At 46.4% G+C, this 27,175-nt stretch overlaps 1 protein-coding gene across 6 annotated transcripts in view; it reads left to right on the top strand.

The window, feature by feature from the left end:
- The window catches only part of SLC35F2 (solute carrier family 35 member F2), a 101,637-nt gene that overhangs the window by 28,501 nt on the left and 45,961 nt on the right, over positions 1–27,175 (top strand). For 2 of the 6 annotated variants that reach the window (XM_042959715.1, XM_042959714.1), the window contains exon 1: positions 15,183–15,650. The exons of 2 other annotated variants lie outside the window; for them this stretch is intronic. In XM_042959715.1, the coding sequence (XP_042815649.1) occupies positions 15,541–15,650 (110 nt within the window). In that variant the 5' untranslated portion in view covers positions 15,183–15,540. Of the gene's footprint in view, positions 1–15,182; positions 15,651–27,175 lie in introns of those variants that run through there. 2 more of the 6 variants (XM_042959710.1, XM_042959713.1) reach the window with 2 other exon arrangements.

The following is a 27,175-nucleotide window of genomic DNA, read 5'->3' as shown; positions in this document are numbered from 1 at the left end:
GGCCCTTCAGAACAGGGACCAGTATGGGACTTCACAGGCCACACACCCATTAATCTGGTCCTAAGTATGTCTAAACAATCAATGACTGTATAAAACATGAATAAATTTATCCACCTTGTAGGGAAGAAAAAGCAAGTTAGAATTAAATTACTAGACAATAGCATATAGGTTGGAGAAATTATTGAAGTATTCTAAGATTCTTGTATTGTTTAGAAACAGGATTAACACTGATAATTTCAAACTTCGTTAAGTTTGCACATTAGAATAGCTAGGGCAACCATAAAAGAATAGACATAGTTCTATAATTTACAAAAGGAGGCAAGAAAGAGGGAAAAAAAGTACCATTGAGTGAGACAAGTTGAAAACACATAGTAATTTGGTATAAATAAATCTGAATATTCCATTAATCATTCCTTGTGTAAATATATTAAACTCTGATGAAAAGACAAAGATGATCAGATTGAAAAACAAAACGAAATCCAGCTATATGCTATTTCAAGAGATGTATACAAATCATTGTTATACAGACATATTATTGAAAGACAAAGTGGGAAAACAAAATACCCTAGGACAACACTAACTGAAAGGAACTTGGAAAAGCCATATTAGTAGGAAAAATTGACTTTAACACAAAAAGTTATCTGTTTACTACAAATAACTAGTGTTCTTTCATAATGATAAAACCTTTGATTCACTAGAGATATATAACAATTTAATGCTACTACATGCCTATTAACAACAATTGAAAACATATGAATCAAATATTGACAAATCTGCAAGGAGAAACTGACAAAGCCCCCATTCGAGAGGGATCATTTAACGCATTGGTTCTCAAACTTTAGTATGCCTCAGAACCTGTGGAAGTCTTGTTAAAGCAGATTGCTGGGCCCATCTCTGGGGCTTCTGATTCAATAGGTTGGGCATAGAATCTGAGAATTTCCACCTCTAATAAGTTCTCACATGCTGCTGCTGTTTCTGGTTTGGGAACCATATTTTGAGAATCACTGGTTTAGCAAATTTAGCAAGTTTCAATGATTGATATATCAGACCGACAAAAAATTAGCAGGAGACGGAATATTTGAAGAGCACCATTATTAAGCTTGATCTAACAGACAGGTTAGAACATTAGAGAATACACATTTTAAACACACATGAAACAGGGGTGCCTGGGTGCCTCAGTCGGTTGGGTGTCTGATTTCGGCTCAGGTCATGATCTCACACTCCGTGAGTTTGAGCCCCGCGTCGGGCTCTGTGCTGACAACTCAGAGCCTGGAGCCTGCTTCAGATTCTGTGTCTCCCCTCTCTCTGCCCCTCCCCTGCTCATGCTCTGTCTCTCTCTCTCTCAAAAATAAAAAAAAAATAAAACATTAAACACACATTAAACATTAATGAAAATTGACTATTTACTAAGTCTCAAAGTTAGTTTTGGCAAATTTCAAAGTATTGGTTTCATATAGGGTATGTTATCATGCAATTAAGTTTGAAATAAATTGCAGGAAAAGAACTGAAATGTCTTATGCTTGGAAATGATGGGATGTCTTAAACTCATAGTCAAAGAAGAAATCATAATGGAAATTGGAAAATCCGAGTGAATGATAGCAAAACTATCATCAAGTTGTGAGATGCAGCTCACAATTAATGCACTTTAGCATACAATTTAAGGAGTTAGGGAAAATGAGGGAAAACCCCAAATAATGTAGAAGGAAGGAAATGATATAGATTGAAACAAAAATTAGTGAAGTAGAAATCAAACGAAATAGGTAGTGAGAGGGGCACTGAGACTAATACATTAAAATTTGTGGAAGATGAGGGTGCCTGGGTGGCTCAGTCAATCTCACAGTTTGTGAGTTTGAGCCCCGAGTTGGGCTCTGTGCTGACAGCTTGGAGCCTGGAGCCTGCTTCAGATTCTGTATCTCCCTCTCTCTCTGCCTTTCCCCTCTTCCTGCTCTGTCTCTCTTTCTTAAAGTAAATAAACATTAAAAATTTTTTTAAATAAATAAGGTTTGGGGAAATGTATATGACAAAATAAAAAGAAATCTTTTTGGAGAAACTTACTCGAATGCCTTATGGGTTAGCCTCATTTGTTGAGCTGTACCCTGATTATTGAGGCACTTGGGGCTGTTCCTACTAGAAGAGCAGGGCATTCTTTGGGGCATTCTTTAATTAGTAATTAAATAAACAAGCCTATTTCAGATACTTTCTGAATTAGTTTGCTAGGGCTGCCACACACTAGGGGGCATAAACAACAGAAATGCGTTTTCTTAGTTTTGGAGGCCAGCAGTCCAGGATCAAGGCATCAGCAGGTTTGGTTTCTCAGGCATCTCTACTTGGCTTGTAGATGGCCGTCTTCTCCCTGTATCCTCACATGGTCTTCCCTCTGTAACTGTCTGTGTCCTAATCTCCTCTTCTTTAAGGACACCAGTCATACTGGATTAGCCTATCCTAATGACATCATTTTATTTAATTTCGTTTTGAATGATCTGACCTCCAAATACTGTCATGTCCTGGGGTTTAGGGAGTTAGGACTTTAGCATATGCATTTTGGTGGGAGACAATTCAGCCCAAAACACCCTGCCCTCTGGCATGTCCTTCTCACATGCAGTATATATTTACCCTAGCTTCAGAAGTCTTAACCCTTTCCAGCCTGAATTTTGAGTCTACAATCTCATCTAAATTTCATCTTACTCAAGAATGGGTGAGATTCAGGGTATGGCTCCCCCTGAGGCAAAATTCCTCTTCAGCTGTGAATCTGTGCGATGAGACAAATTATCTACTTCCCAAATACAGTGGTGGGACAGGCATAGGACAGACATCCCCCTTCCAAAAGGGAGAAATCAGAAATAAGAAAGGGGTCACTGGTGCCAAGTAAGTCAGAACACTAGCATGGCAAATCCATCTGATTTTAAGCCTCGAGAATAATGCTCTTTGGCTTGAGGCCCTGTCATTGGTTCCAACCAGGGTGGTCTTGCCTTCTGGTTTACCAGGGTGGTGGCCCTGCACCCTTGGTTCTGCTTGGCAGGATACATTGGAGAACACAATTTAGTCATAAACATTTCTATGATTAAAAAAAAAAAAAAAAAAAAGTACCCCAGGGCACCTGGTGGCTCAGTCCGTTAAGTGTCTAACTCTTGGTTTCAACTCAGGTCATGATCTCACAGTTTCATGGGATGGAGCCCTGCATCAGGTTCTGCGCTGACAGCTTAGAGCCTGTTTGGGATTCTCTCTCGCTCCCTCTCTCTGCCCCTCCCTCACTCGTGCTGTCTCTGACTCTCTCACAATAAATAAATAAACTTAAAAAAAATGTACCCGTTAAATTTGATAAGAGACTGGGAGACAGTGGATTAATTTACCTCAGGGAATTCTTCTCTAAATAGGTCACACTGGACCTGACACCACGCTGAGATTATGGTCTAATAATCTAGAGGCAGATTATTCTAGGCGGAGGAAACGAGACCAATTTGGAGTTAGAGGAATAGAAAGCACAGTCTGGTGCAAGTTGAAGACGTGTGCAGATGCATTGTGAACCAGAGCACGAAACCTAAATTTTATTCTGAATAAAACAGGCAGCAGTGAAGGCTTATAAGCAGGACAGTGACCTAATTTCATAGGCATTTTGAGTAACGATTGTACAGAGACAAGAACAGAATATGTAAAATGACAGAGGAGTCTAGCGCCGTGGTCTAGGCTGGAGATTTTGGTAGTCCATCCTGCGGTGGTGGAGACAGAGAAGAGTGAGTGGGTTCAAGATGTTTTTTGGAAGTGGAAGTAAAAGATTTGCTCTTGGATTGCATGGGGAGGATGAGAGAAAAGGAGGAATCAAGTATGACCCCTCAATTTCTCAGCTTGAGAACTGATACACTGAGATGCTAAATCCTGGGATTGGAGTGAATGGCAAAGAAAACAGGAAACGGGGAAAGAAGGGTTTTGTCTGGGCCGTGTTCTAGACGTCTTTAAGCTTTCCTAGTGGCAATCTCAGGTACACAGTCATATGTATGAATTGCACCTCGGGGGGATCCCACACTGGAGATAAAGAGTTTGGGAGTCATCAGCCTATGGGTCGTACTTGAAACCATGGAACTAGACAGTAAGAAATAGCGAGGGGTAATTACAAACTTTCAGTTTCTCCAGATGATTTTCCCTTTCTTTTTTATATTTTGTTGCTGTTGTTCAACTCCACGTCTGTTTCCTTTTCGTTAATCCTTAACTCCTTATTTCAGAGGTTGGGTGATCTCAGGAAAAAGGGCAGTAGCACCTGGAAGAGGTGAAGGGAAGAGAAATCTTCTGGTACGGAGCAGAAAAGAGGGCATGACGTAGGGGCTGGCTGACACTTAGAAATAATCCTGAAAAGATGCTCCTATTTCAAAGCCTCCTCTCCTTGCCTGGATGATAAAGTCCTCTGTTGTGTACAGATCTTCTGTATTGAATTTTAGACAATTTGAGGGCAAGACCAAGTGTCATTTATTATTACATTTCCCTTGCCTCCTACATGGCTCCCTGATTATAGCAGATGTTCTAAAAATGTTTGTGGAGGGAAAGAAGGAAACACAGAAGAAAAGGTAAAAGTAGTTTTCATGTCTCGAATAATGCTGATCATATCGAGAACTGTGGTGTGCACATAATTTGCATTCAACCAATACCTGGTTGATTGATTTACAATATTCTCTATAATAAGATAATGGTTTTAATGTGAATTCTTCAAACTTGCCGTCTAAGCACACAGCATTATTGATTCACTCTGTTTAATGATAAATAATTCTGACATTTTCGTTTCGGGCAGCTTGTGTACTCCCGGCCGTTCAAATCGAAGATAGCTTGACAGCAATCTTCTTAGAACACCTGTGAAAGAGAAAATAAAGGAGGCTTAGCTCGAATAAGACACTCTTTGTCTTTGTGGGCCTCAAGTATAGTGGCAATAGACATATTTAATAGGATGCTAGAAACGGGATCTTTTTAAAAAAATTATTTATTTATTTTTGAGACAGAGAGAGACAGAGCGTGAGCAGGGGAGGGGCAGAGCAAGAGGGAGACACAGAATCCGAAGCAGGCACAGAGCCCAGCACGGGGCTCGAACTCACGGACTGTGAGGTCATGACCTGAGCTGAAGTCGGATGCTTAACCGGCTGAGCCACCCAAGTGCCCCAACAGGATCTTTAAGGGTTTTTTCCCCCCTCCAGCTTTATTGAGGTATAATTGACAAATAACACTGTGTAACTTTAAGGTGTATGATATGATGATTTGACGTCCACATACATAGTAAAGTGATTATGACATTAAGGTTAGTTAACATATCCATCACTTGGCGTAGTTATTTCCTTTTTTGTTTTGTGTGTGTGTGTGGGGGTAGTGAGAACATTTAAGATCTGTTGTCTTAGCAGATTTCAAGTTGACAATTCAGTATGGTTAACTGCTGTCACCATGCTGTACATTAGGTCCCCAGAATTTATTCATCTCATAAGTGAAAGTTAGTAGTCTGATGGGGCACCTGGGTGGCTCAGTCGGTTAAGCGTCCAACTTTGGCTCAGGTTTCTGATCTCGCAGTTCATGAGTTCGAGCCCCACCTCGGGCCCTGTGCTGGCAGCTCAGAGCCTGGAGCCTGGAGCCTGCTTCAGATTCTGTGTCTCCCTCTCTCTCTGCCCCTTCCCTGCTCATGCTCTGTCTCTCTGTCTCTCAAAAGTAAATAAATGTTAAAAAATTTTTAAAAATTAAAAAAAAAAGTTGTAGTCTGGCCAACATCTCCCCGTTTCCCTAACCCTGAAGCCCCTGGTAACCACCATTCTACTCTGTTTCTTAGGAGTTCACCTTTTTTAGATTCCACATACAAGTGAGGTAGGCAATATTTGTCTTTTTCTGACTTATTTCACTTAGCACAATGCCCTCAAGGTTCACCCATGTTGTTGCAAATGGCAGGATTTCCTTTGTTATAGATGAATAATATTCCGTTTTTTTTTTTTTTAATTTTTTTTAACATTTATTTATTTTTGAGACAGAGAGAGACAGAGCATGAACGGGGGCGGGTCAGAGAGAGAGGGAGACACAGAATCTGAAACAGGCTCCAGGCTCCGAGCAGTCAGCACAGAGCCGGACGCGGGGCTCGAACTGGACGGCGAGATCGTGACCTGAGCCGAAGTCGGACGCTTAACTGACTGAGCCACCCAGGCGCCCCTATTCCATTGAATTAAAATAAGCTTTTTTATATAAGGGCTTTAAGAGGAAGTTAAATACATATTACATTTGAAAAGTTCCCATTTACATTTTATTAAATGACTTTACCTTAAACATTGGTTCTGGATTCAAAGATTTTTATTTATTTTTATTTTTATTTTTTTAAGTAATCTCTACACCCAATGTGGGGCTTGAACCCACAAACCCTGAGATCAAGAGTTGCACGCTCCACCAACTGAGCCAGTCAGGCACCCCAAGGATTCAAAGATTTTTTTTGTTGTTTATTTTTTAATTTTGAGAATGAGAGACAGAGCGTGAGCAGGGGAGGGGAAGAGAGCGAGGGAGACACTGAATCGGAAGCAGGCTCCAGGCTCCTAGCTGTCAGCACAGAGTCTGACTCAGGGCTTGAACTCACGAGCTATGAGATCATGACCTGAGCCAAAGTTGGACACTTAAGCGACTGAGCCACCCAGGCGCCCCTTGATTCAAAGATTTGTAAGAAATGTGTATTTGTTTGTTTGTTTACAGGTGAGGAGGGTCAGAGAGAGAGAGAATCTACTGAGTTTGGGGTTCAATCCCGTGAATCTCAGTATCATGACCTGAGCTGAAATCAAGAGCTGGGCATTTTACCAACTGAGCCACCCAGGTGGTCCATCTGATTTGTTTCTTAATTTCCACATATGAGTGAAATCATATGGTATTTGTCTTTCTCTGCTGGACTTATTTCGCTTAGCATAATGCACTCTAGTTCGATCCACGTCATTGCAAATGTCAAGATTTCATTCTTTTTGATGCCTGAGTATTATGTGATATATATCCTTTTTATCCATTCATCAACCAATGGACATTTGGGCTCTTTCCGTAGTTTGGCTATTACTTTTGTTTGTTTGTTTTTAAAAGTTTATTTATTTATTTTGAGATGGAGAGAGAGAGCGAGCATGGGGGAGGGGCAGAGAGAGAGAGGGAGAGAGAATCCCAAGCTGTCAGTGTGGAGCCCGATTCAGGGCTCAGTCTCACTAACTGTGAGATCCTGTCCAACCAAGAGCTGGACACTTAACCACCTGAGCCACCCAGGCACCTCTTGGCTATTGTTGATAATGCTGGTTTAAACATCGAGGTGCCTGTGCCCCTTCAAATTTTTGTTTTTATATCCTTCAGGTAAATATCTAGTAGTGCAATTGCTGGGTCATAGGGTGGTTCTGTTTTTAACTTTTTGAGGAACCGCCATACTGTTTTCCAGAGTGGCTGCATCAGTTTGCATTCCCACCAACAGTGTAAGAGGGTTGCACTTTCTATGCATCCTCGCCAACACCTGTTGTTGCCCGAGTTGCTAATTTTAGTCATTCTGACAGGTGTGAGGTGGTATCTCATTGTGGTTTTGATTTGCATTTCCCTGATGATGAGTGATGTGGAGCATGTTTTCATGTGCCTGTTGGCCATCTGGATGTCTTCTTTGGAAGTGTCTATTCATGTCTTCTGTCTATTTCCTACCTGGATCATTTGTTTTTTGGGTGTTGAGTTTGATGAGCCCTTTATAGGTTTTGGATACTAGCCATTCATCAGATATGTCATTTGCAAATATCTCTACCCATTCCATAGGCTGCCTTTCAGTTTTGTTGATTTTTTGCCGTCACTGTGCAGAAGCTTTTTATCTTGATGGGGTCCCAATAGTTCATGTTTGCTTATGTTTCCCTTGCCTTTGGAGATGTGTCTAGTAAGAAGTTGCTGTGGCCGAGGTCAAAGAGCTTGCTGCCTGTGTTCCCCTGTAGGATTTTGATGGTTTCCTTACTCACATTTAGGTCTTTCATCCATTTTGAATTTATTTTTGTGTTGGTGTAAGAAAGTGGTCCAGCTTCATTCTTCTGCATGCTACTGTCCAGTTTTCCCAACATCTTTTGTTGAAGAGACTGTCTTTTTTCCTTTGGATTTTCTTTCCTGCTTTGTTAATGATTAGTTGACCATATAGTTGTGTGTCCATTTCTGGGTTTTCTATTCTGTTCCATTGATATATGCGTCTGTTTTTGTGCCAGTACCCTACTGTCTTGATGACCACAGCTTTGTAATATAGCTTGAAGTCTGGGGAATTGTGATGCCTCCAACTTGTCTTTTTCAGGATTTCTTTGGCTATTCAGGGTCTTTGTGGTTCCATACAAATTCTGGGATTGTTTGTTCTAGTTCTGTGAAAAATGCTGGTGTTATTTTGATAGGGATTGCATGAAATGTGTAGATTGCTTTGGGTAATATACTGAGAATTACAGTCTTATGGTTTTTGATTGATGAGAATCATAATATGGATATGAACATAACAGCTTTTATTATTCAGTATGTTGTATGTGGTGAGAATTAAAAATATGTTTATTTATAGTTATTTTTACAAAGAAGGAGAAAAAGATATTGAGAAAGAGGCTCATCGGTGCTTGTCAGTTAAATTGGAGAAGCAGCCTGGTGACCTTGATGTCAGGGTCGGTTACTATTCTGAAAAAATAGTGCTAATAAGCGAATAAGAGCTAATAAACCTAGCATTTTGGAAAGGATTTGTGGCTGACTCTACTTTCCAAAGATGTTTGCAGCAAAATCTCCCATCCCACAAGCTCTCTCTCCTCAGGCTTCCCCATGACACATCTCCCGTGGAGAGGTGGGGGTTGTCTCAGTCTATTCGAGCTGCTTTAACAAATTACCATAGACCATGTGCCTTAAACAGCAAACACTTATTTCTCTGTTCTGGAAGCTGGTAAGCTGCTAGCCTGAGACCCAGGTGCCAACATGTCAGGTTCCGGTGAGAGCCCTCTTCTGGGCTATAGGTGCTCACTTCTCACTGTATCCTCACGTGGCAGAGAAAAAGGGAACCAGCTGCATGACCTCTGTTTACGAGGGCTCCACTCTCATGACCTAAGTTACCTCCCAAAGACCCCACCTCCAAATACCATCGCACTGGGGATTGGATTTCAACATACGAATTTTGGAGGGACACAGACATTCAATCCAGAACAGGTCTGTGTTCCCTCCCCTTGCATCTAGATGGCCTTGTGATTTTTTTTTAAATTTTGTTTTAAAGTTTATTTATTTTGAGAGAGAGAGTGGGATAGCAGCAGAGAGAGAGAGAGAGAGAGAGAGAGAGAGAGAGAGAGAGAGAATCCCAAACAGGCTCCACACTGTGAGTGCAGAGCCCAATGTGGGACTTGAACTCATGAACTGCGAGATCATGACCTGAACTGATGTTTGATGCTTAACTGACTGAGCCACTCAGGTGCCCCTAGATGGCTTTGTGATTATAATGAAGGTGATCCCATGTGACTTTTGATGCTTGGCTATAAAAGGAGATACAAAGAAAAGAAAGAAAAGAAAAGAAAAGAAAAGAAAAGAAAAGAAAAGAAAAGAAAAGAAAAGAAAAGAAAAGAAAAAGGTAGTCTTTAACATTCGAAGCTGGCCTGGCACTCATAGCTAGGCCATTTTTTTCTGTTATTGGACATAAACAATCTCACAGAGTACCGTCCAAAGATAAGATTATTCTGAGACCATGATAAAATGAGACAGAGCAATGCCAGTTCATAATTTTATCTAAGCAAAAAACGGGATCACTGTGCCACCCACAAAACACCAACTCCCTTCTCTCTTGGTCAAAATGAATGGCTGCTGCCTCTTTAGCAACTGCGGTTTTGTCCCCACCCTGTTGTGCCCTCTTTATACGTAAGATGTAGTTTTTTTAATGTGTATTTATTTTGAGAGAGAGAGAGAGAGAGTCTGTGTGTGTGCATGAGTGCATGAACAGCTGCCTTTGAGTGGGGAAGGGGCAGAGAGAGAGAATCTAAAGCAGGCTCCACATACCCAGCACAGAGCCCAATACAGAGCCTGACGTGGGGCTCGATCTCACAAACCGTGACATCATGACCTGAGCCAAAATCAAGAGGTGGATGCTTAACCGACTGAGCCATCCAGGTGCCCCAACATTTATTGATTGAGATGCCAATCAGAATTGCATCCAGTCTGACAGCATTCAACCCAGAATAAATCCTTCCTTCCTTACATCCTTCCTCAAATCATTCAAACAAAGCCCCAAGCCTATTCTTTCTAACATCCTCTTACAGAGACAGCCAGTGGTTCTCCCAGAGGCCTTTCTCCCTCGCTGCAAGGAGTAATAAGCTCAGCTTGTTTAACTATGTGTATATTCTTGGTGGCCTTTGGCTGGAGGACATTAACAACGTTTTGGCCTTTTCTTTCTCTGGGGACACTAGCTTAGAGGTGGGAGGAACCACCTGCCATATACGCAGACTAACTACCTCAAAGTTACCAGGCTGTGAGGAAGCCCAATTTTAGCCCACACCAGGAGACGACACAGAACTCAGTGAAGAGTGAGTCTGGTCAGTCCCTGGATGCTCCAGCCCCACCACCCCTCGACACCCCCACCTTCCTGCTTCAGCTGCCTTCTGACTGCAACTGCATGAAAGGCCATAAGCAGGAGCCGCCCGGCCCCAAACTTCTTAAATGTCTGACCCACAGAAACCACAAGAGATAACAAAATGATTATTGTCTAAAGCCACTAATATTTTGGGTGATTTGATATGTACAATAGATAATTGGAACAGAACTGAAAATGTATACGAAGGGTCTGGCACACCGTAGGTGCTCAATAAGAGGTAGTTGTTTTTTGGTGCTTGTAGGAAGCAAGGGCTATTGTGTGCAGAATTTCCCAACCACTAAATAATTTTTTTTCCAGTAAATTTCCTTTGACAAAACCTTGTGGATTGATGCCCACAGATCCGCTCAATATATTTTAATCCTGAAACCAAAATAATGTAGTCTGATCAATAATCTTCAGTCAGGGGATGAGCTCATTTGAGAGCAATACTACTATTTTTTCATATAAATTTTTTTTGTAAATTTTTAAAAATATTTATTTATCTTTGAGAGAGAGAGAGAGAGAGTGAGAGGAGGAGGGGCAGAGAGAGGGAGACGTAGAATCCAAAGCAGGCTCCAGGCTCCGAGCTGTCAGCACAGAGCCCGATGTGGGGCTCGAACTCACAAACTGCGAGATCATGACCTGAGCGGAAGTCAGACGCTTAACCGACTGAGCCCCCCAGGCTCCCCAGCAACTACTATTGCTACTTTTTGAGGAAGGTTTTTTGTTTAGAAAATAAGTAGAACTTTGTCCATAACTTCATTATTTATTTATTTATTTATTTTTTTTTGAGGGAAAGAGCATGAGTTGGGGAGAAGGGCAGAGGGGGAGGGGGGGAGGGAGAAAGAGAGAGAGAGAGAGAGAGAGAGAGAGAGAGAGAGAGAGAATCTTAAGCAGGTTCCACGCTTAGCTCAGAGTCTGACCCAGGGCTTGATCCCACACAACCCTGGGATCATGACCTGAGCTGAAATCAAGAGTCAGACACTCAACCGACTGAGCTAGCCAGGTGCCCCATAACTTTGTCCATAACTTCAGAATCCACATCAATGGTTGACTATATTTCCTGACCTCATTTTTCCGTGGGGGTGATACATTGAGCCTAATATGTTAATTAGGATTGACATGACCTGTGGACAAAACGTCTTAGTTGAATATTTTTCAAGTTGCAGAAGTAGCATAGGCCCACAGTAAGAACACAAAATGAAGACATATAATGCCACTCCCTTATCCCCCTTCTCCACCTCTCCCCCCACCCTCCCCCCTCATAACTCCCATGACTTAAATCAATGGCCTGGTATATATTCGCCCACACCTTCTTGCTCATATAGATACAAGCAAGCATATATACATGCATAAAAATGTATATGTATATGTGAAGATATTTAGTTACTTCGTTGGTGGTGTTTACTAAAACAGAATCATATTATACAATTATTCTGCAAATCTGCAACTTGCTTTTTTCGCTTGACAGTGTATCACGATCCCTACAAGTTAGCGGGTGTACAATCTGCATTTGTTTCCTATGGCGGCTGTAATGAATCGCCACCGATGCAGTGGCTTAAAACTACACAAGGTTATTCTCTGCCAGCTCTGGAGGCCAGAAGTTCGAAATCTGTTTTATTGGGCTACCGATAAGGCTACTTCCTTCTTGAGGCTCTGAGCTCACAGTGGCTGCCTTGACTTCTTGGTTTGTGGGTTTTCAAAGCGCAGTTTCCCAATCTCCGCCTGTATCACAGTGTCAGTTTCTCTTCTGTAAACCTCCATCTGCTTCTGTCTCATAAGGATGCCCGTGATTAATTAAAACTCACCAGATAATTCAGGGTAATTTCCACATCTCGAGATACAGCATTGAATCACATCTGCATTTTTTTTTTTTTTTTTAACCATATTGTAGAGGTGAGGTTTAGGCAACAGGCTGGAGCGATGGAATGTGGAAAGGGCCCATATCAACTTATCAACCCCCTGGCCAAATACAAACGGCCCATTAGGCGACCCACCTCAAAATATCTGTAAGCCCTACCTGACCAATGGGTTACTTTCACCTAGACGCAGGTACCGAGAAAGGAAAATTCGTACCTCCCCATACTTCATCTTCTCCCTTTAAATACAGCCCTCACCCCACTGCCTGTGGCAGACAGGGTCTCCTGTGTTGTCCTGGCCCAAAGTTCCCTTGTAGAGTATACACTAAACTTCTATCTCCCTTGTTTTACTTTGGGTGAATCTTTTCACTGGCCTACCACACTGGCTCCTACTCAATCGGGTCACCTCACATTTGGGAGCCCCCATCTGATCAGGAGAGACACCACATATACAAAGCAACATTCTCAGCTTCTAGGGATTAGGAACTGGTTATTTTGGGAGGGGGATATTATTCAGCCTGCCACAACATCTAAATCTACCTTTTAATCTCATATATTTAGACACAACACTTATATATAAAAGCGACTATATCATCATCCTTGGGCGGCTCAGTCAGTTAAATGTCTGACCCTTGGTTTCAGCTCAGATCATGATCTCATGGTTTTATGAGTTCAAGCCCCACATCAGGCTCTGTGTTGACCGCCCAGAGCCTACTTGGGATTCTCTGTATCCTTCTCTCTCTGCCCCTCCCCTGCTTGCACTGTCTCTTTCTCAAAATAAATAAATACAGTTTTAAAAAATTGAAAAAAAAAATAAAAGGGACATGTCATACATGCTGGAGTATTTTTTTAAAGCACAGGCTTAAAAAAAATTTTTTTTTTCTGTATCCCTTAACTTTTCTAAGGTTACTTGTGTTGACATGTGTCCTACACTTTTCTCTATGCTCACATAACTATATGTATATATATTGTCAAATAAAAAAACAAATCTGGGGCACCTGGCTGGCTCAGTCAGTGGAGCATGGGACTTGATCTCAGGGTTGTGAGTTCGAGCCCCACATTGGGTGTGGACATTACTTGAAAATAAAATCTTAAAAAAACAAAAACAAAAACGGAGCACCTGGGTGGCTCAGTCGGTGAGCATCCTGCTTCAGCTCAGGTCATGATCTCACGGTTCGTGGGTTTAAGCCCCAGAGTCAGGCTCTCTGCTGTCAGCACAGAGCCCGCTTCAGCTCCTTTCTCCCCATCTCTCTCTCTGCCTCTCCCCCCAACTCAACCCGTGCTCTCTCACTCTCTCTCTTTAAAATAAACATTTAAAAAACAAACAAACCACAACCAAATCTGATTTAGATAAGAGACTTGACTTGAAAGAATTATTGGAGTGGGAAGGGGACTCTTGCCCTGGAAGAAAGTGCAATGAAAAGGTGGCTCGATTGAATAGCAGATCTGAGGACTTTTTACCCTGAGGCAGCCATATTGGGAACTGGGCAGGGTGGGGGGGGGGCGGGAAGGGGGGGGACCCTTTAATGTGGGTTACAAGCTGGCTCAGACTAATGTGGGTTAAAGTTCCCAGGCCTGGAGGAAGAAGAGGAATTTAGCCATTTGGTAGGTTCTGCGTCTGGCTTTGTCCTAGGGGAACGAGAGAGCATTTTTGGGTCTTGCCTAAGTCGAATGGGAAGTGTGTTTCTTTGCAATATGCCACTTCTGAGAATACAAAAGTGTGGGGGCATTTCTCACTATATTCCAGGAGTACACGGATCAAGTAAAATTAAACCCTGTCAGTGTATAAGGTGTAATGGGTTGTTTGCTTTACAAAAATGAGATCACATTAAACATACTTCTCTATACCTTGCTTTTTTCCGCTCAAAAATAGCTAGAGAACATCCTCCCAGGTCCTGGTAGAGCTCTTTTCCATATGCTGTTGTACCGTGATGTGCGGTCATCCCTCTACGGGTGACCACGTTCTTCAACAATTACAAAATAAGTTCGTTTCAACTTTGGGGTTCCTGTAAGATGCTAAACTTGGGATTCCTAAAGCTACATTTCAGTTTTCAAAATGTTCTTTCTTAGAACTTTCTTACAGAACCGCCAGCTCGTTTGAATTTACCTCTCTCTTGCTCCTTCTTCAGACCCTCCTCCCCCGCGGCCCCGTCGCCCAGGGAGGGAGGTGGTTAGGAAACACCCGTCTATAAAGACACCTTTTCTCTCGTCTCCCATCTTCCCCTTTCTGCCTGACCCGCGGGCCCCTCCTGCCGGGGGGTGGGGGGTGGTGTGTGTGTGTGTAGGGGGAGGTGGGGGGTAGGGTGGGGAGGTGGGGGGTAGGGTGGGGAGGGTGGGGGGGAGGGTGGGGGGTAGGGTGGGGAGGGTGGGGGGTAGGGTGGGGGTGGGTGTCAGGAGCTTCCCGAGCGCAGAAGCTCGGTCCTCCTGGGTCCACAGAGGCCTCGCAAGGCGTGGTCCAAGCGCGGGCGCCCAGAGTGCGCGCCAGCGGGTGGCACCTGCGGGACAGGTCAGCGCACCCAACCCACCGGAGAGGAAGGAGGCGCGCCGAAGGGACGCGTCGCCCCGATCCCCCTGGGATTTCACCCAGGTTTTGTGTGGAGAAGAACAGCACTAAAGCGTCTTCAGTTCTTTTAGATTGGATAGGACGTATCTTTCATAAATTAGTCAGAGGGAGGAGGCCGGGCGGTCAGGGGGTGGAGCCAGCCGCTCCTTTCCAGTTGGCAAAGTTCAGGCGGCTGCGAAGTCACGGCCCCCGAGGTCAGGGCGCGGGAGCACAGCCTTGCACCGCCTCACGTTGGCGACAGGGAACCGTAAGACCCTGACATGCATATTAGGGGCCACCCGTCGCCGTGGCTCCTCTGCCGGGGCGGGGGCAGACAGCGCCCCGCGACCCGCAGCTCCCCCGGGGGCGCCAGGCGCTGATCTGCAAATGTCCGGTCCGGCCGCGCGGGCCTGACAGGGGAGGCGCCCAGCCAGCCCGACGAGGGAGGCACGCGAGCGAGCGAGCGCGCGCGCGGGCGGGCACTGGGTCTGATCCCGCCGGCCGCCCAGGCACCGCCCCCTACGGTTTTCCCCGCCCCGGCACGTCGGGGGGTTCCGGGCGCCCAGACTGCAGGGGACCGCATGGAGGCGGCCTCGCCGGCGGGACCCGCTGCCCCGCAGCCGCGCGCCCCGGGGGCAGCGGGGGGGCTGGGCAGCTTGCTGCGCGGGCTCAAACGCCAGCTCTTCACCTGGTGAGTGCGGGGGGGGGGGGGGGTGTAGTGCCGGGGGGGTAGTGCCTCGCAGGGGCGAGGGTGCCCGCGGGCAGTGTGGGGGGGGTGGGCTGGGTAGCCTGCTGCACGGGCTCAAAAGCCAGCTTTTTATCTGGTGAGTGCGGGGTGCCCGGGGGGCGGTGGGGTGTGCCGGGGGCGGGGCAGCGGGGGTGCCGTGCAGCCTGCTGAGCGGGCTCAAAAGCCAGCTTTTCACCTGGTGCGTGGGGGAGGGGGGAGACGGGGGCAGCCGGGGCAGGGGTGGGGCTGCCGGGGGCGGCCGGGGCCCCTGCGCGCACGTGGCTGCCCGGCACACGCGGCCGGGGTGGCGGGGGGGCGGGGGGGGGGGACGGCGGCGCGGAGGCGGCGGCCGCGCGGACTCGGGGGCCGCTCCGGGTCCCGGCGGCTCGGCACGTGCGGCCGGGACGCGGCCGCCCACCTGGCTTTGTGAAGCGCCGCGCGCTCCTCCCTCGGCGCCCTCTTGGAAATCGTGGGCTTGCGAGCGAGACGATTTGGGGGAAGTCGGCCGCGTGGGCGCGGCCGGGTCGCTCCCCGGTGCCCAGCCCCCTCCCCTGCGCGGCGGGCCGGGGCCGGACGCCCCGGGGATGTTGCGAAGGAGGGGTGTCCAGCCTCCGGCGCGGCAGGTGGGCGAGCCCGCGTTCTTTCGGCCGCCCGAGCGCGTCGGACCCGGCCCGCGATCATCTCCCCTGACCGGGGAGTTCACCCAAGTGAGGAGTCAGGGCTAAGTTTCGCGGTGCCGCCGCGAGGTCGTGCGCAGCCTGCCTCCTTCCTGGGCCTGAGCGGGGTGCACGGCCCTCCCGGCGGGCCCCCCCCCCCCCCCCCCCCCCCGAGCCGCCGCCGGGGTCGCCGTGCTCTGCGGGAAGCAGGAATGTGCTTAGGGACCGGCAGCGCCTGGGATGGGGTTGCTGGAGGGAGGCCGTGCCTTCTGGACTCGCACGTTCACCGAGTATCCGCTGGGTTGGGGTGCTGGGCTCAGCCGTTTCTATGGACGCTGTCATGTCATCTCGACCACTTTATGAGGTGGCACTCTTCCCACAGCCACTCTGCTGGTGGACAAAGGAGGCTAAGCCGTTTGCCGGAGGCCATGGGATGGCCAGGAAAGGGTGGTGCCCGCAAGCCCCGGTCAGACTGGGCCGTAACAACTTCTGGCCCCCGGCTCCTCGTGAAACAGGCTTTTGCCTTTATTTATCTACTTGTCTTCAGATGAACAAAGCACATTTCCCGTTGAAGATTGTGAAAACTCGTTTTCAAAACCGGGTCGAGAATGGTGTGTGCATTTTCGTCGTGGAAATGCGTGTAGTTCGCGATAGATGCCTGTGCAAAGTCGGGCCCAAATCGCCTTGGATCGTCCAGCTGTGTATGTCCTCACGCACGTCCACAGGCTCTCAGCTGGGAGGCAGGGTAGGGGAATGGCTCGGGGCCCGGTTCTTCTGCACTCTGATCCCGTCGGTGCCGCTTGCCGCTTCCCAGCCGGCTGACTTTGGGGAAGTCGCTTCACCTGTCTCTGTCCCGTTTTCCTGTTTGTAAAATGGGGATACTAACAGTTCCCACCTTGTTGGGAGAATGTGAGGATTACGTGGCTGGGCCCACGGCCTGGTTCAGGGTACTGCTCTGTATCGGTCAGTCGTTAGCCACCATTAGCCCTCCGTTCCTGGGGGCTGGGAAATGGGGTGGCGTACCCCGAGGTGCCAGAGGCCCGGGGGATGGGCAGACAGTACGCCAGATGGGTACCCATTGAGCGAGATGTAATGACAAGGCTTAGCGATGATTTCTTTTTTTTTTTTTTCTCCGAATGTTCTAATCCTTTAGCAAGGATTAGCAATCGTTTCTTTTTTTCCTCCTAACGTTCTAATATTTTCAAAATCCTGGTATGTTGTAGTCAGGAGTATCTAATGTACTGTATCAGACTAGGAAACATTGCAAACCGGAATCCAAGGTGTCTGGATGGTTGCCAGAGGTAGGAATGAAAACCTTCATGAACAAAAGAGTTCTGCCAACCAAAAAAAAAAAAAAAAAAAAAAAAGCTTCCAGCCCAAGATCCTTGGAATAAAGACGGATAAAGGGGAGAGTGCATCCTCCCCTCTCATATTTAGAAGAAATAGAAGAAATCTCATATTTAGATAGAAAGATGAGATTTCTTCTATCTCTGAACACACTTTTTTGTGTCTCCTTTATGGATTTTTACTTTCTTCCTTGTGTGAAAGCTGTTTGTGGCCATCTCATATTCCTGATGGACGCGATCCTTAACAGCAGGAATTAAGTCTTTTCCCTTTTTCTATCTCCCACAACCCTACCACATCAGTGAGTGAATGGAAGAAGGATGACAGGGTTCTAGAGGCTTCCCTTCCGTTCTGCCACACTCACTGCACTCTCCCTTTATCCGTCTTTATTCCGAGGATATTGGGCTGGAAGCTTTTTTTCAGTTGGCAGAACTCTTGTTCATGAAGGTTTTCATTCCTACCTCTGGCAACCGTCCAGACACCTTGGATTCTGGTTTGTAGTTTTTCCTTGTCTGATCCAGCAATCAGAAAAGTGCCATTTACCAGATATCCAGTACTCCTTATACTCAATATTTTAAACTCTCAGTATTAAAACTCACCTCCCAAATTTGAGTTTGGCTTCGCAGATCCCTAACCTTGGCCACGGAACCATGGGGATGGGCAGAGGCTGGTGAGTGGGTGGATAGTACAAGGAGAGATAGTTTGTATGTAGAGGGACACGATTCTTTTCTACTCCTTTTACAAAAAAGGGGCAAGAATAGCCTTTTTGGCAACTGGGTACTGAACACAGGAGAAACATTTGGGGCCTGTTATCATTATGAGAGGCATGTATTCTAGGTAACCCCAACTCCTGATATACTTGCCTCACTAATAGGTACTTTTTTTCCTTTGGTTAAGAATGTCAGATCACTCATTTGATGACAGTTTATTGAGGACTTACTATGTGCCAGGCATTCATGATGAGAAGCACCGTACATTTCCAAGTGGACTCTGCTTGTAATTTAAGCTTTTGTCATTTATTGCTGTTAACTCAAAGACAAATAGTGTGATGGGATATGGGTTTCCAGGAGTACCTGAGGATATTTATTTAATTGTATATATTTAGCAACTTACACCCTAACACCTACAGTCTAATTCATGTATGGAAAAAAAAAAACATGGTTTTTATAATGACTATCAAGTTTGCATCTGTAGCAAAAACCGTTAAATATTATTTCACTTACTTATCCTTTTCCCATTAAATAGATGGTAAGCTTTTTTTTGGGTTATATTTATTTTCAGAATTTTATTCTGATGAAAAATGAGTTTACATTCATTTTAAATACAATATGCAGACACATATAAAAAGAAGACCAGGGGGCACTTGGGTGCCTCAGATGATTGAACGTCTGACTCTTGATTTCGGCTCGGGTCGTGATCCCAGGGTTGTAGGATCAAGCCCCACGTCTGGTTCCACACTGAACATGGAGCCTGCTTGAGATTCTCTCTCCTTCTCTCTGTCTCTGTGTCTCTCTCTCCCTACACCCCTCCCCCACCTGTGTGCTTGCACGCATGCTGTCTCTCTCAAAAATAGATTTAAAAATTCAAAAAATTAAAAAAAATAAAAAGATCAGAAACATTTACACTCCACTAACTATATATTTTGTGTTTATTTCTAGTCTTTTATTTTTGAATTTTGTGAGGATGTCTGATGGATTACACTAAGAGACTTCTTGGTACAGTAATTTATTATTTTTAAGTATCGTGTTGATGTAGAATTATAGTTTTCTTTTCTTTTTTTTAAAAATATGTTTGAGAGAGAGAATGCGTGGGGGAAAGGGAGAGTGAGAATCCCAAGCAGGCTCCACGCTGACAGCCCAGAGCCCGATGCGGGGCGCTAACTCACAGAACTGTGAGATCATGACCTGAGCCGAAGTCGGACACTGAACCGTCTGAGCCTCTCCAGGCACTGTTAGAATTCTAGTTTTTAATTCTTATTAGTTTTTCTACATCTTTTCATTTATTTATTGTCGAAGTTGGTAAGGTTTTCGAGGGCACAGACTTTATCCCATTGTTTTTGTAGCACAGTGAAGGACATGTGTTCACGTATTCTTTCCTTTGCCCATCCTGGAGCGTCTGTGATGTTCCAGGTTCTAGACTACTCTGTGGCCCGCAGACTTGAATAGGATTTAGTGTGTGTTTCCAAGAGAAATCGAGTTCTGGTAAGAGGTTATGACACGTGTGGTAGAGGCGAGCACATAGTACAGAAGGCACAAAGGAGGGGGAAATAGGGCTCCCCAGGGTGAGGTGGGGCTGGGAAGCTTGGCAGGGAAGGTGATCAGGAATGTGAAGCGGGAATAAGGGTTTTCCAGGTGAACGAGGGCAGGAAGGGCAGTCCAGGCTTGGAGGTCCCAGAGAATGTAAGGAAAGGCAGGTCGGTCAGTGAACACGAGCACACCTCTGATCGTGCAGCCAAGGGCTTGGCCCTGTGGCTCCTCCTTTCTGTTCACGTTCTTTGTTTCAAAGGTTAAGGCCCAGATTTTTTTTTTTTTTTTAATCTCAGAGAGAGAGAGAGATTGTGTGTGCACACGCGCGAGGTGGGGAGGGGCAGAGGAAGAGGGAGAGAGAATCTCAAGCAGGCTCCATGCTCAGCAAGGAGCCCAGCTCGGGGCTCGATCCCACAACCGTGAAATCATGACCCGAGTTGGATGCTGAAATGACAGAGCCACCCAGGGGCCCCAGGCCCGGGAATTTTTGAACGAGTCGGTGTTGAACCACACCTCCTTCATGTATTCACTCAACAGACATCTACTGAGTGCTCACTGCGTGCACGGCACAGTCTTAAGCTGGTCTGCCGCTCTGCCGGAGGGTATTGTTCTGTGGTGTTATTTAAGCAGAGGTGTAAGTCGAGGGGCTTTTTGTGGCCTGTGCAAGTGTGGGATTAGGAAACTCTAGATCATACCAGTCTCAAATATCTCCTTCCTTTTGCACTTTCATCTGTGAGATTATTTAATTGACATCTGCCTCTTCTCACCGCAGGACATGAGGGATCCTGCTTACTTTTTGTCACTGTTGCATACTCTGCCGAGCACAGCACCTACCTTATAATAGATGCACAGTGAACATCAGATGATTGAGTGAATCCCTAATTCCCAGTAGGAGTTTTATTGTAATCACATCTCTTTAAAACAAACAAACAAACAAACAAACACACACACACATTCCTGGGGCGCCTGGACAGCTCAGTCAGTTGACCGGCTGGCTCTCGATTTCAGCTCAGGTCATGATCCCAAGGTTGTGGGATCAAGCCCCACTTCGGGTTCCTCGTTGAGAGCACAGAGCCTGCTTGGGATTCTGTCTCTCTCTGCCCCTCTCTCCCTGCTCACGCACGCCCTCTCTCTCTGTCTCAAATAAAATAAAATAAAATAAAATAAAATAAAATAAGATACATTTCCGTTCAGGGCTGTATGTTTATAACGTAGTCATGTTGTGTTCATCTGTTTTGTTGTTTCTCAATCAGCCTTATTGACAGTTTAGGTGGAATAATTCTTTGTTGGGGGACCGTCCTGTACGCTGTAGGGTGTAGCAGCAACCTCAGGTCTCTACCCGCTAGAGGCCAGCATAGCCTTCCCCCACCCCACCTCTGAGTTGTGACGATCAATAATCTTCCCAGACATTGTCAAATGTCTCCTGGGGGGACAGAATCCCCCTTGGATGAGAACCTCTGATTTAGCCCTGTTGTTTCTAACTAATTGCCGTAGAGTATTCTGTGACTGCGAGGTCCTCCAGTGGTGGCCTCACCCTAGTAGTTTTCTGCTCCTGGCCTCCACAAACTGTGGTGAGTGTGCCCCTACGTGTCCCCTCATGTCCTGGGGAAGAGCTAGAGGCCGGGCTCAGGTGTGAGTCCCTCCAGGTGACTTTAAGTAGAAGAGAGGGGATGAGCCCCAGGATGGAGAGTCCGTGGGCCTCACGGAATCCTGCTGGTTGTGATTCTCTCGTGCCCTGCAGGCTGTTCTGTGACCTCGGCTTTATCAGCAGCTGCTCTGGGGGAAGAAGGAGGTGGCCTCTTGAGGTTGTGGCCCATTAGCCCTGAGAGTTGGGAGGGGTGGGTGGAGGAATGAGTTTTGGCTGGACAGCCTGAGCCTTTTTATGAACCTCTCAATAGTGCAGGGCGTTGGGCAAGGGACAGGCAGTAATTGTCCCCGTGCAGCGTGGGACAGAGGTCTGGGTGGACTTCGCCAGCTTCTCTCCCAGGCGCCCTGAGTGGCCTCCGCCTGTTCTCCGCCCCCGGCTGTAGCCCTCTCCCTTGGCAGACCACTTGCAGACAACGTTTGTGTTCCTTTTGTCTCTGCTGCTTTCTCCGGGTTGCTTTGGGGAAATATGAGCTGACTGCCAGGGCTTACTCCCCATCTCGACAGCACTTGCAGAACATTCCTGGAGTCCCCCTCTCCCCTTCAGTCCCTGTTGTCACCTGTAGCTTCCGTTTGTGCCTCTTCGTGCCGCAGTCTCCCATCCCCGTGCAGGAGCCAGATGACGTCAGATAAAACCAGAGACTGTCGGGAGTTGCCGGCACAGAAGAACTCACCCCTTATCGGACGTCTTCCTCACCTTCGTCAGTCAGGTCGTAGGCAGTCCTATACAGGTATTTTTGGTCCTTTTGATGGCAGGCGAGTAACTTGCCCAAGCGTGCATGGCTGGTGAGACGTGGGCCATGGCAGTTTCATTGGCCTCTGACGACCAGACCTGCTTTACCGTTTCAGAAATCCCCCTGCGTTGTGTTCAGGCTGAAGCTTCGGACCTGCACCGGGTCTGCAAACACGGGGACGCTCTTGGGGTTCCCTGGAGGTTCCTCAGGGTCCATTATGGGGGCAAGTTGGGAAATAGGAACCGTGGGCTTCCGGGCCGGTCTCTGGCACCCGCCGGGTGTGTCGGTCTGCCTGCCTTGTAGTCGGACTTTTAAGCCAGATGCTTGGGGACAGGGTTCTGGAGCTACGGGAGGTCTGAGCGCTACGGGTGACTGGGTAGAGCTCTAGCTGTGGCCGTTTGTCCCATCCCTCCTCATCTTCCCTGCCCGCCGTCCTCCTTTACCTGAACACAACTATTGTATTTTTAGTCGTTTTCATTGTGGTAAAATATATGTAACGTGAAATTTACCAGTTGAATCATGTTAAGTGTACAATTCAGTGACGTCAAGTGCATTCACGATATTGGGCAGCCATCACCGCTGTCCAGTTCCAGAATTTAGTCATCATCCCATACAGAAACTCTGTATGTCTTGAACACTAGCTCTGCGCCCCCCTGTCCCTCAGCCCCCGTAAGCACCATTGTCCTTTCTGTCTCTGTGAACTCGACTATTCTAGATCCCGCACGTAAGTGCAGTCATGCGATATTGGTCCTTTTGTGAAGTCCAGGCTTCTCGAGGCGAACTCCAAGGCTCCCCGTACTGGGCCACCTCCCAGAACATCACCTCCCTGGTGTTCCAGGGACAGCAACAAGCCTCTGCTTCCCCTGCACACGCCTTAGTCTGCACCTTTACCTGTAGCTTCCCTGGTGGATGCTTTCCCTGTCCGACCTCTTATGGCTGCTTCTAGAGTGTGGACACTGAGTCAGGTGGTCCTTTTCCCTTGTCTCTCTTCACACACATCTTGGCTTAGGTGCCTTCTGTCCTAACTCCTTGCATTTACCATATCATGACATAATAGGTAATCATCACCAGCCTGGGACAATGCCTTGAAAAAAATTTAAACAAAATTTTTAAGAATTCTTAAAAAAACTTTTTTTAATGTTTATTTTTGAGAGAGAGAGAGACAGACAGAGCATGGGTGGGGGAGGGGCAGAGAGAGGGCGACAGAGGATCAGAAGCAGGCTCCAGGCTCTGTGATGACAGCAGACAGCCTGATGCAGGGCTTGAACTCCCAAAGAAACTCGAGATTATGACTTGAGCCAAAGTCCAACACTTAACCAACTGAGCCATCCAGGTGCCCCTGTTTTTGTTTTTTGTTTTTTTTTTTAATGTTTATTTATTTTGAGAGAGAGTGTGCGAGTAGGGAGGAACAGAGAGGGAGGGAGTGAGAATCCCAAGCAGGTCTGAGATGTCAGCACAGAGTGACACGGGGCTCGAACTCGAACTCACAAACCGTGAGATCAGGACCTGAGCCAAGATCAAGAGTCAGATGCTTAACCGACTGAGCTGCCCAGGCGCCCCCAGATGTTAGTTCATCTTTGAAGTACCTCTGCTACTTACTTTGTGCCTGGCTTTGAACTGAAATGGTAGCAGTTGGTTTCTAGGAGCGGTAATAACCTTTTTTCAACAAGATTTGGTAAATCCGATGAAGAAATTAAATTAGGCTATTTTTGAAGAGTTTTCAGAGATGCTTTGAACGGTAGTCACATCTGTGGAAAAAGCAAATTGCCTCCCAAAGTAATTGCTTGTGTATATAAGAGGGGTGTCTGGGTAGCTCAGTCAGTTAAGCATCCAACTTCGGCTCAGGCCATGATCTCGCGGTCTGTGAGTTCGAGCCCCGCGTCAGGCTCTGTGCTGACAGCTCAGAGCCTGTAGCCTGCTTCGGATTCTGTGTCTCCCCCTCTGCCCCTTCCCTGCTCACGCTCTGCCTCTGTCTTTCAAAAATGAATAAATGTTAAAAAAAAAAAAATTTTTTTTTAAATAATAATAAAAGACAGACTTGGTTGAGTAAAGCTTAGTTGGTGCACTTACAGCAACCTAAGTCTTCCAGAATCTCAGGGTGGATTGACTCGTGTAATCCTTATAGTAATTTTCTGTGGTGAGCATTATAATGCTGTCATTGCCAGCCCCCTTTGACATACGTGGGAGCGGATTCACAGAGAGGTCAAGTATTTTCCCCAACAGTCATAGTCACATAGTAGTAAGGACTGCAACTAGCTTGTACCTCCTCCCCCATAAGGCAGTCTGGCCCCAGAGCCCGTGCTCCTAACCACTGAACTACCCTGCCTCTTGTCAGTTGGGGAGCAAACAAACAAAAAAAAGACCTTGGACAGTTAGCACGGTTCCCCCACCCCCTCAAGCTTTTTGCTATTTATATCCCCAGGGGTGCCAGAGAGTACATAAAGTGACAGGATATATAATATAATACGTCTTCCTGAAGCATCATTTAATTAATTATATATATATATATATTTTTTTTTTCAGGTTGGGGGGGCAGAGAGGGAGGGAGTTAGAGAGAGAGAATCTGAAGTAGGCCTTGCTCTATTAGCATAGAGCTTGACATGGGCTTGAACTCAAAACTGGGAGATCCTGACGTGAGCTGAAACCATGAGTCAGATACTTAACTGAGCCATCCAGGCACCCCACTTAATTTATTTTTTATTTTACTGTATTTCATTGTATTTAAAAAAAATTTTTTTTTAACGTTTATTTTATTTTTGAGACAGAGACAGACAGAGCATGAACGGGGGAGGGGCAGAGAGAGAGGGAGACAGAATCGGAAGCAGGCTCCAGGCTCTGAGCCATCAGCCCAGAGCCCGACACGGGGCTCGAACTCACGGACCGCGAGATCGTGACCTGGGCTGAAGTCAGACGCTTAACCGACTGAGCCACCCAGGCGCCCCTATTGTATATTTTTAAAAATTTAAAAGTTATTTATTTATTTACTTATTTATTTATCTTGAGAGAGAGACAGAGAGAATGCGTGGGGCATGGGCAGAGAGAGAGAGATTGGGACAGAGAATCCCAAGCAGGCTCCGTGTTGTCAGCACAGAGCCTGATGTAGGGCTCAAACCCACAACCCTGAGATCATGACCTGAGCTGAAAGCCGGAGGCGGACGCTAAACTGACTGAACCACCCAGGCGCCCCTATTTTATTTTTTTAAGTAGCCTCTATACCCAACGTGGGGCTTAAACTCATGCCCCTGAGATCAAGAGTCGCATGCTCCACCCACTGAGCCAGCCAGGCGCCCCTCATTTAGTTTATATTTTAGCCTCCGGCTGCATGGAGGTAGAGTAATCATAATCCCTGGCTCACGACACACGGTCACGGTGGGCCCACGAATGGCCGAACTACTATTTTTGTGCAGTACGTTCTGCAAACTCATCAGCAGCCCTAAAACCAGAATCTGTGATGGTAACTTACCTGGTCACACCTCTCCCACTCTCCTTCCCCAGCCAGAGATAATCTCACCATTCCCTTGCTCTCTCTCTCTCTCTCTCTCTCTCTTACAGTTTTGTACCTCTGTGTGTTTCTAAAAAGTATGTGTTCATTATCATTTCTTTTTACTTTATTAAAAGGATATCATGCTATAGCTAACCTGTTGGGATTTATTTCCCCTTCTGTATCACACTGCCAAGATTCACGCACGCTATCGCCTAATGCTGCAAAAACCCTCCCTTTGACTCTCTATAATATTTTTTGCTGTGCATATGCCGTACTTTATTAATTCAGTTAATGGACATTTGTGTTTTTTCCAAGTTTTTTCCTGTAGTGAACAGGACTTCCAGGAACATTTTTCTTCAGGTCCCCTATCAATCACAGATAAGCATTTCTTTTTTTTTTTTAAATATTTATTTTTGAGACAGAGAGAGATAGGGTATGAGCAGAGAGAGAGGGAGACAGAATCTGAAGCAGGCTCCAGGCTCTGAGCTGTCAGCACAGAGCCCGATGCGGGGCTCAAACTCACAAACCGCGAGATCATGACCTGAGCCGAAGTCGGACGCTCAACCGACTGAGCCACCCAGGCGCCCCTAAGCATTTCTTTTATACACACACTTGGTGCGCTATGGAGCATCTTGGTGGGGAGTAGCTAGATTTGGGGTATGTAACTAACTGTTCAACTTCACAGAATGCCAGACTATTTTTCCAAAGTGGTGGTACCGGGGTGCCTGGGTGGCTCAGTCCATTAAGCGTCCGACTCTCGGTTTTGACTCAGGTCACGATCTCACGGTTTGTGAGTTCAAGCCCCACATTGGGCTCTGCACTGACAGTGCAGAGCCTGCTTGGGTTTCTCTCTCCCCTCTCTCTCTCTGCCCCCCTCCCCCCTACACTCACATGTGCGCTTTCTCTCAAAATAAGTAAACTTAAACAAACAAGGGTAGTGGTATCGCTTTACATTCCCTCCCGCCGAGTAGGAGAAATCCTGTGAAACATGCATCCTTTCTAACGCCTGGTATTATTAGACTTCTAAAGTTTTGGCAGTCAGGTGAATGGAAAGGGTATCTCTGATTTGCATATTCCTGATCGCTAATGCAGGTGGGTCTCTGTCTGCTGGCCTCACGTGTTTCCACTTGGAAGAGATACCCGTGTTGTCTTTGGAAGAACCAGGTTTTGCACGTTGCTTTTGTACTAACCCGTTGGCCCTGTACACAGTGCAGTTTACATGGAGTTTAAGGATCCCCCTTGAGAGCTCAAGAAGTTGGAGCTTGTATCGGGTTTCCTGCTAATGGTAATTTACTTCTCCTTGCTTAATGTTAAGAGGCAGTTCTAGTGAAAAGCTTGAGAGTTGGTTGGGTTTCATCAGGAGCAGTAGAAGCTGAGGAAG

The sequence above is a fragment of the Panthera tigris genome, chromosome D1 (assembly GCF_018350195.1).
Source record: "Panthera tigris isolate Pti1 chromosome D1, P.tigris_Pti1_mat1.1, whole genome shotgun sequence".
Taxonomy (NCBI): domain Eukaryota; kingdom Metazoa; phylum Chordata; class Mammalia; order Carnivora; family Felidae; genus Panthera; species Panthera tigris.
This window is presented reverse-complemented; position numbering and strand designations above follow the sequence as displayed.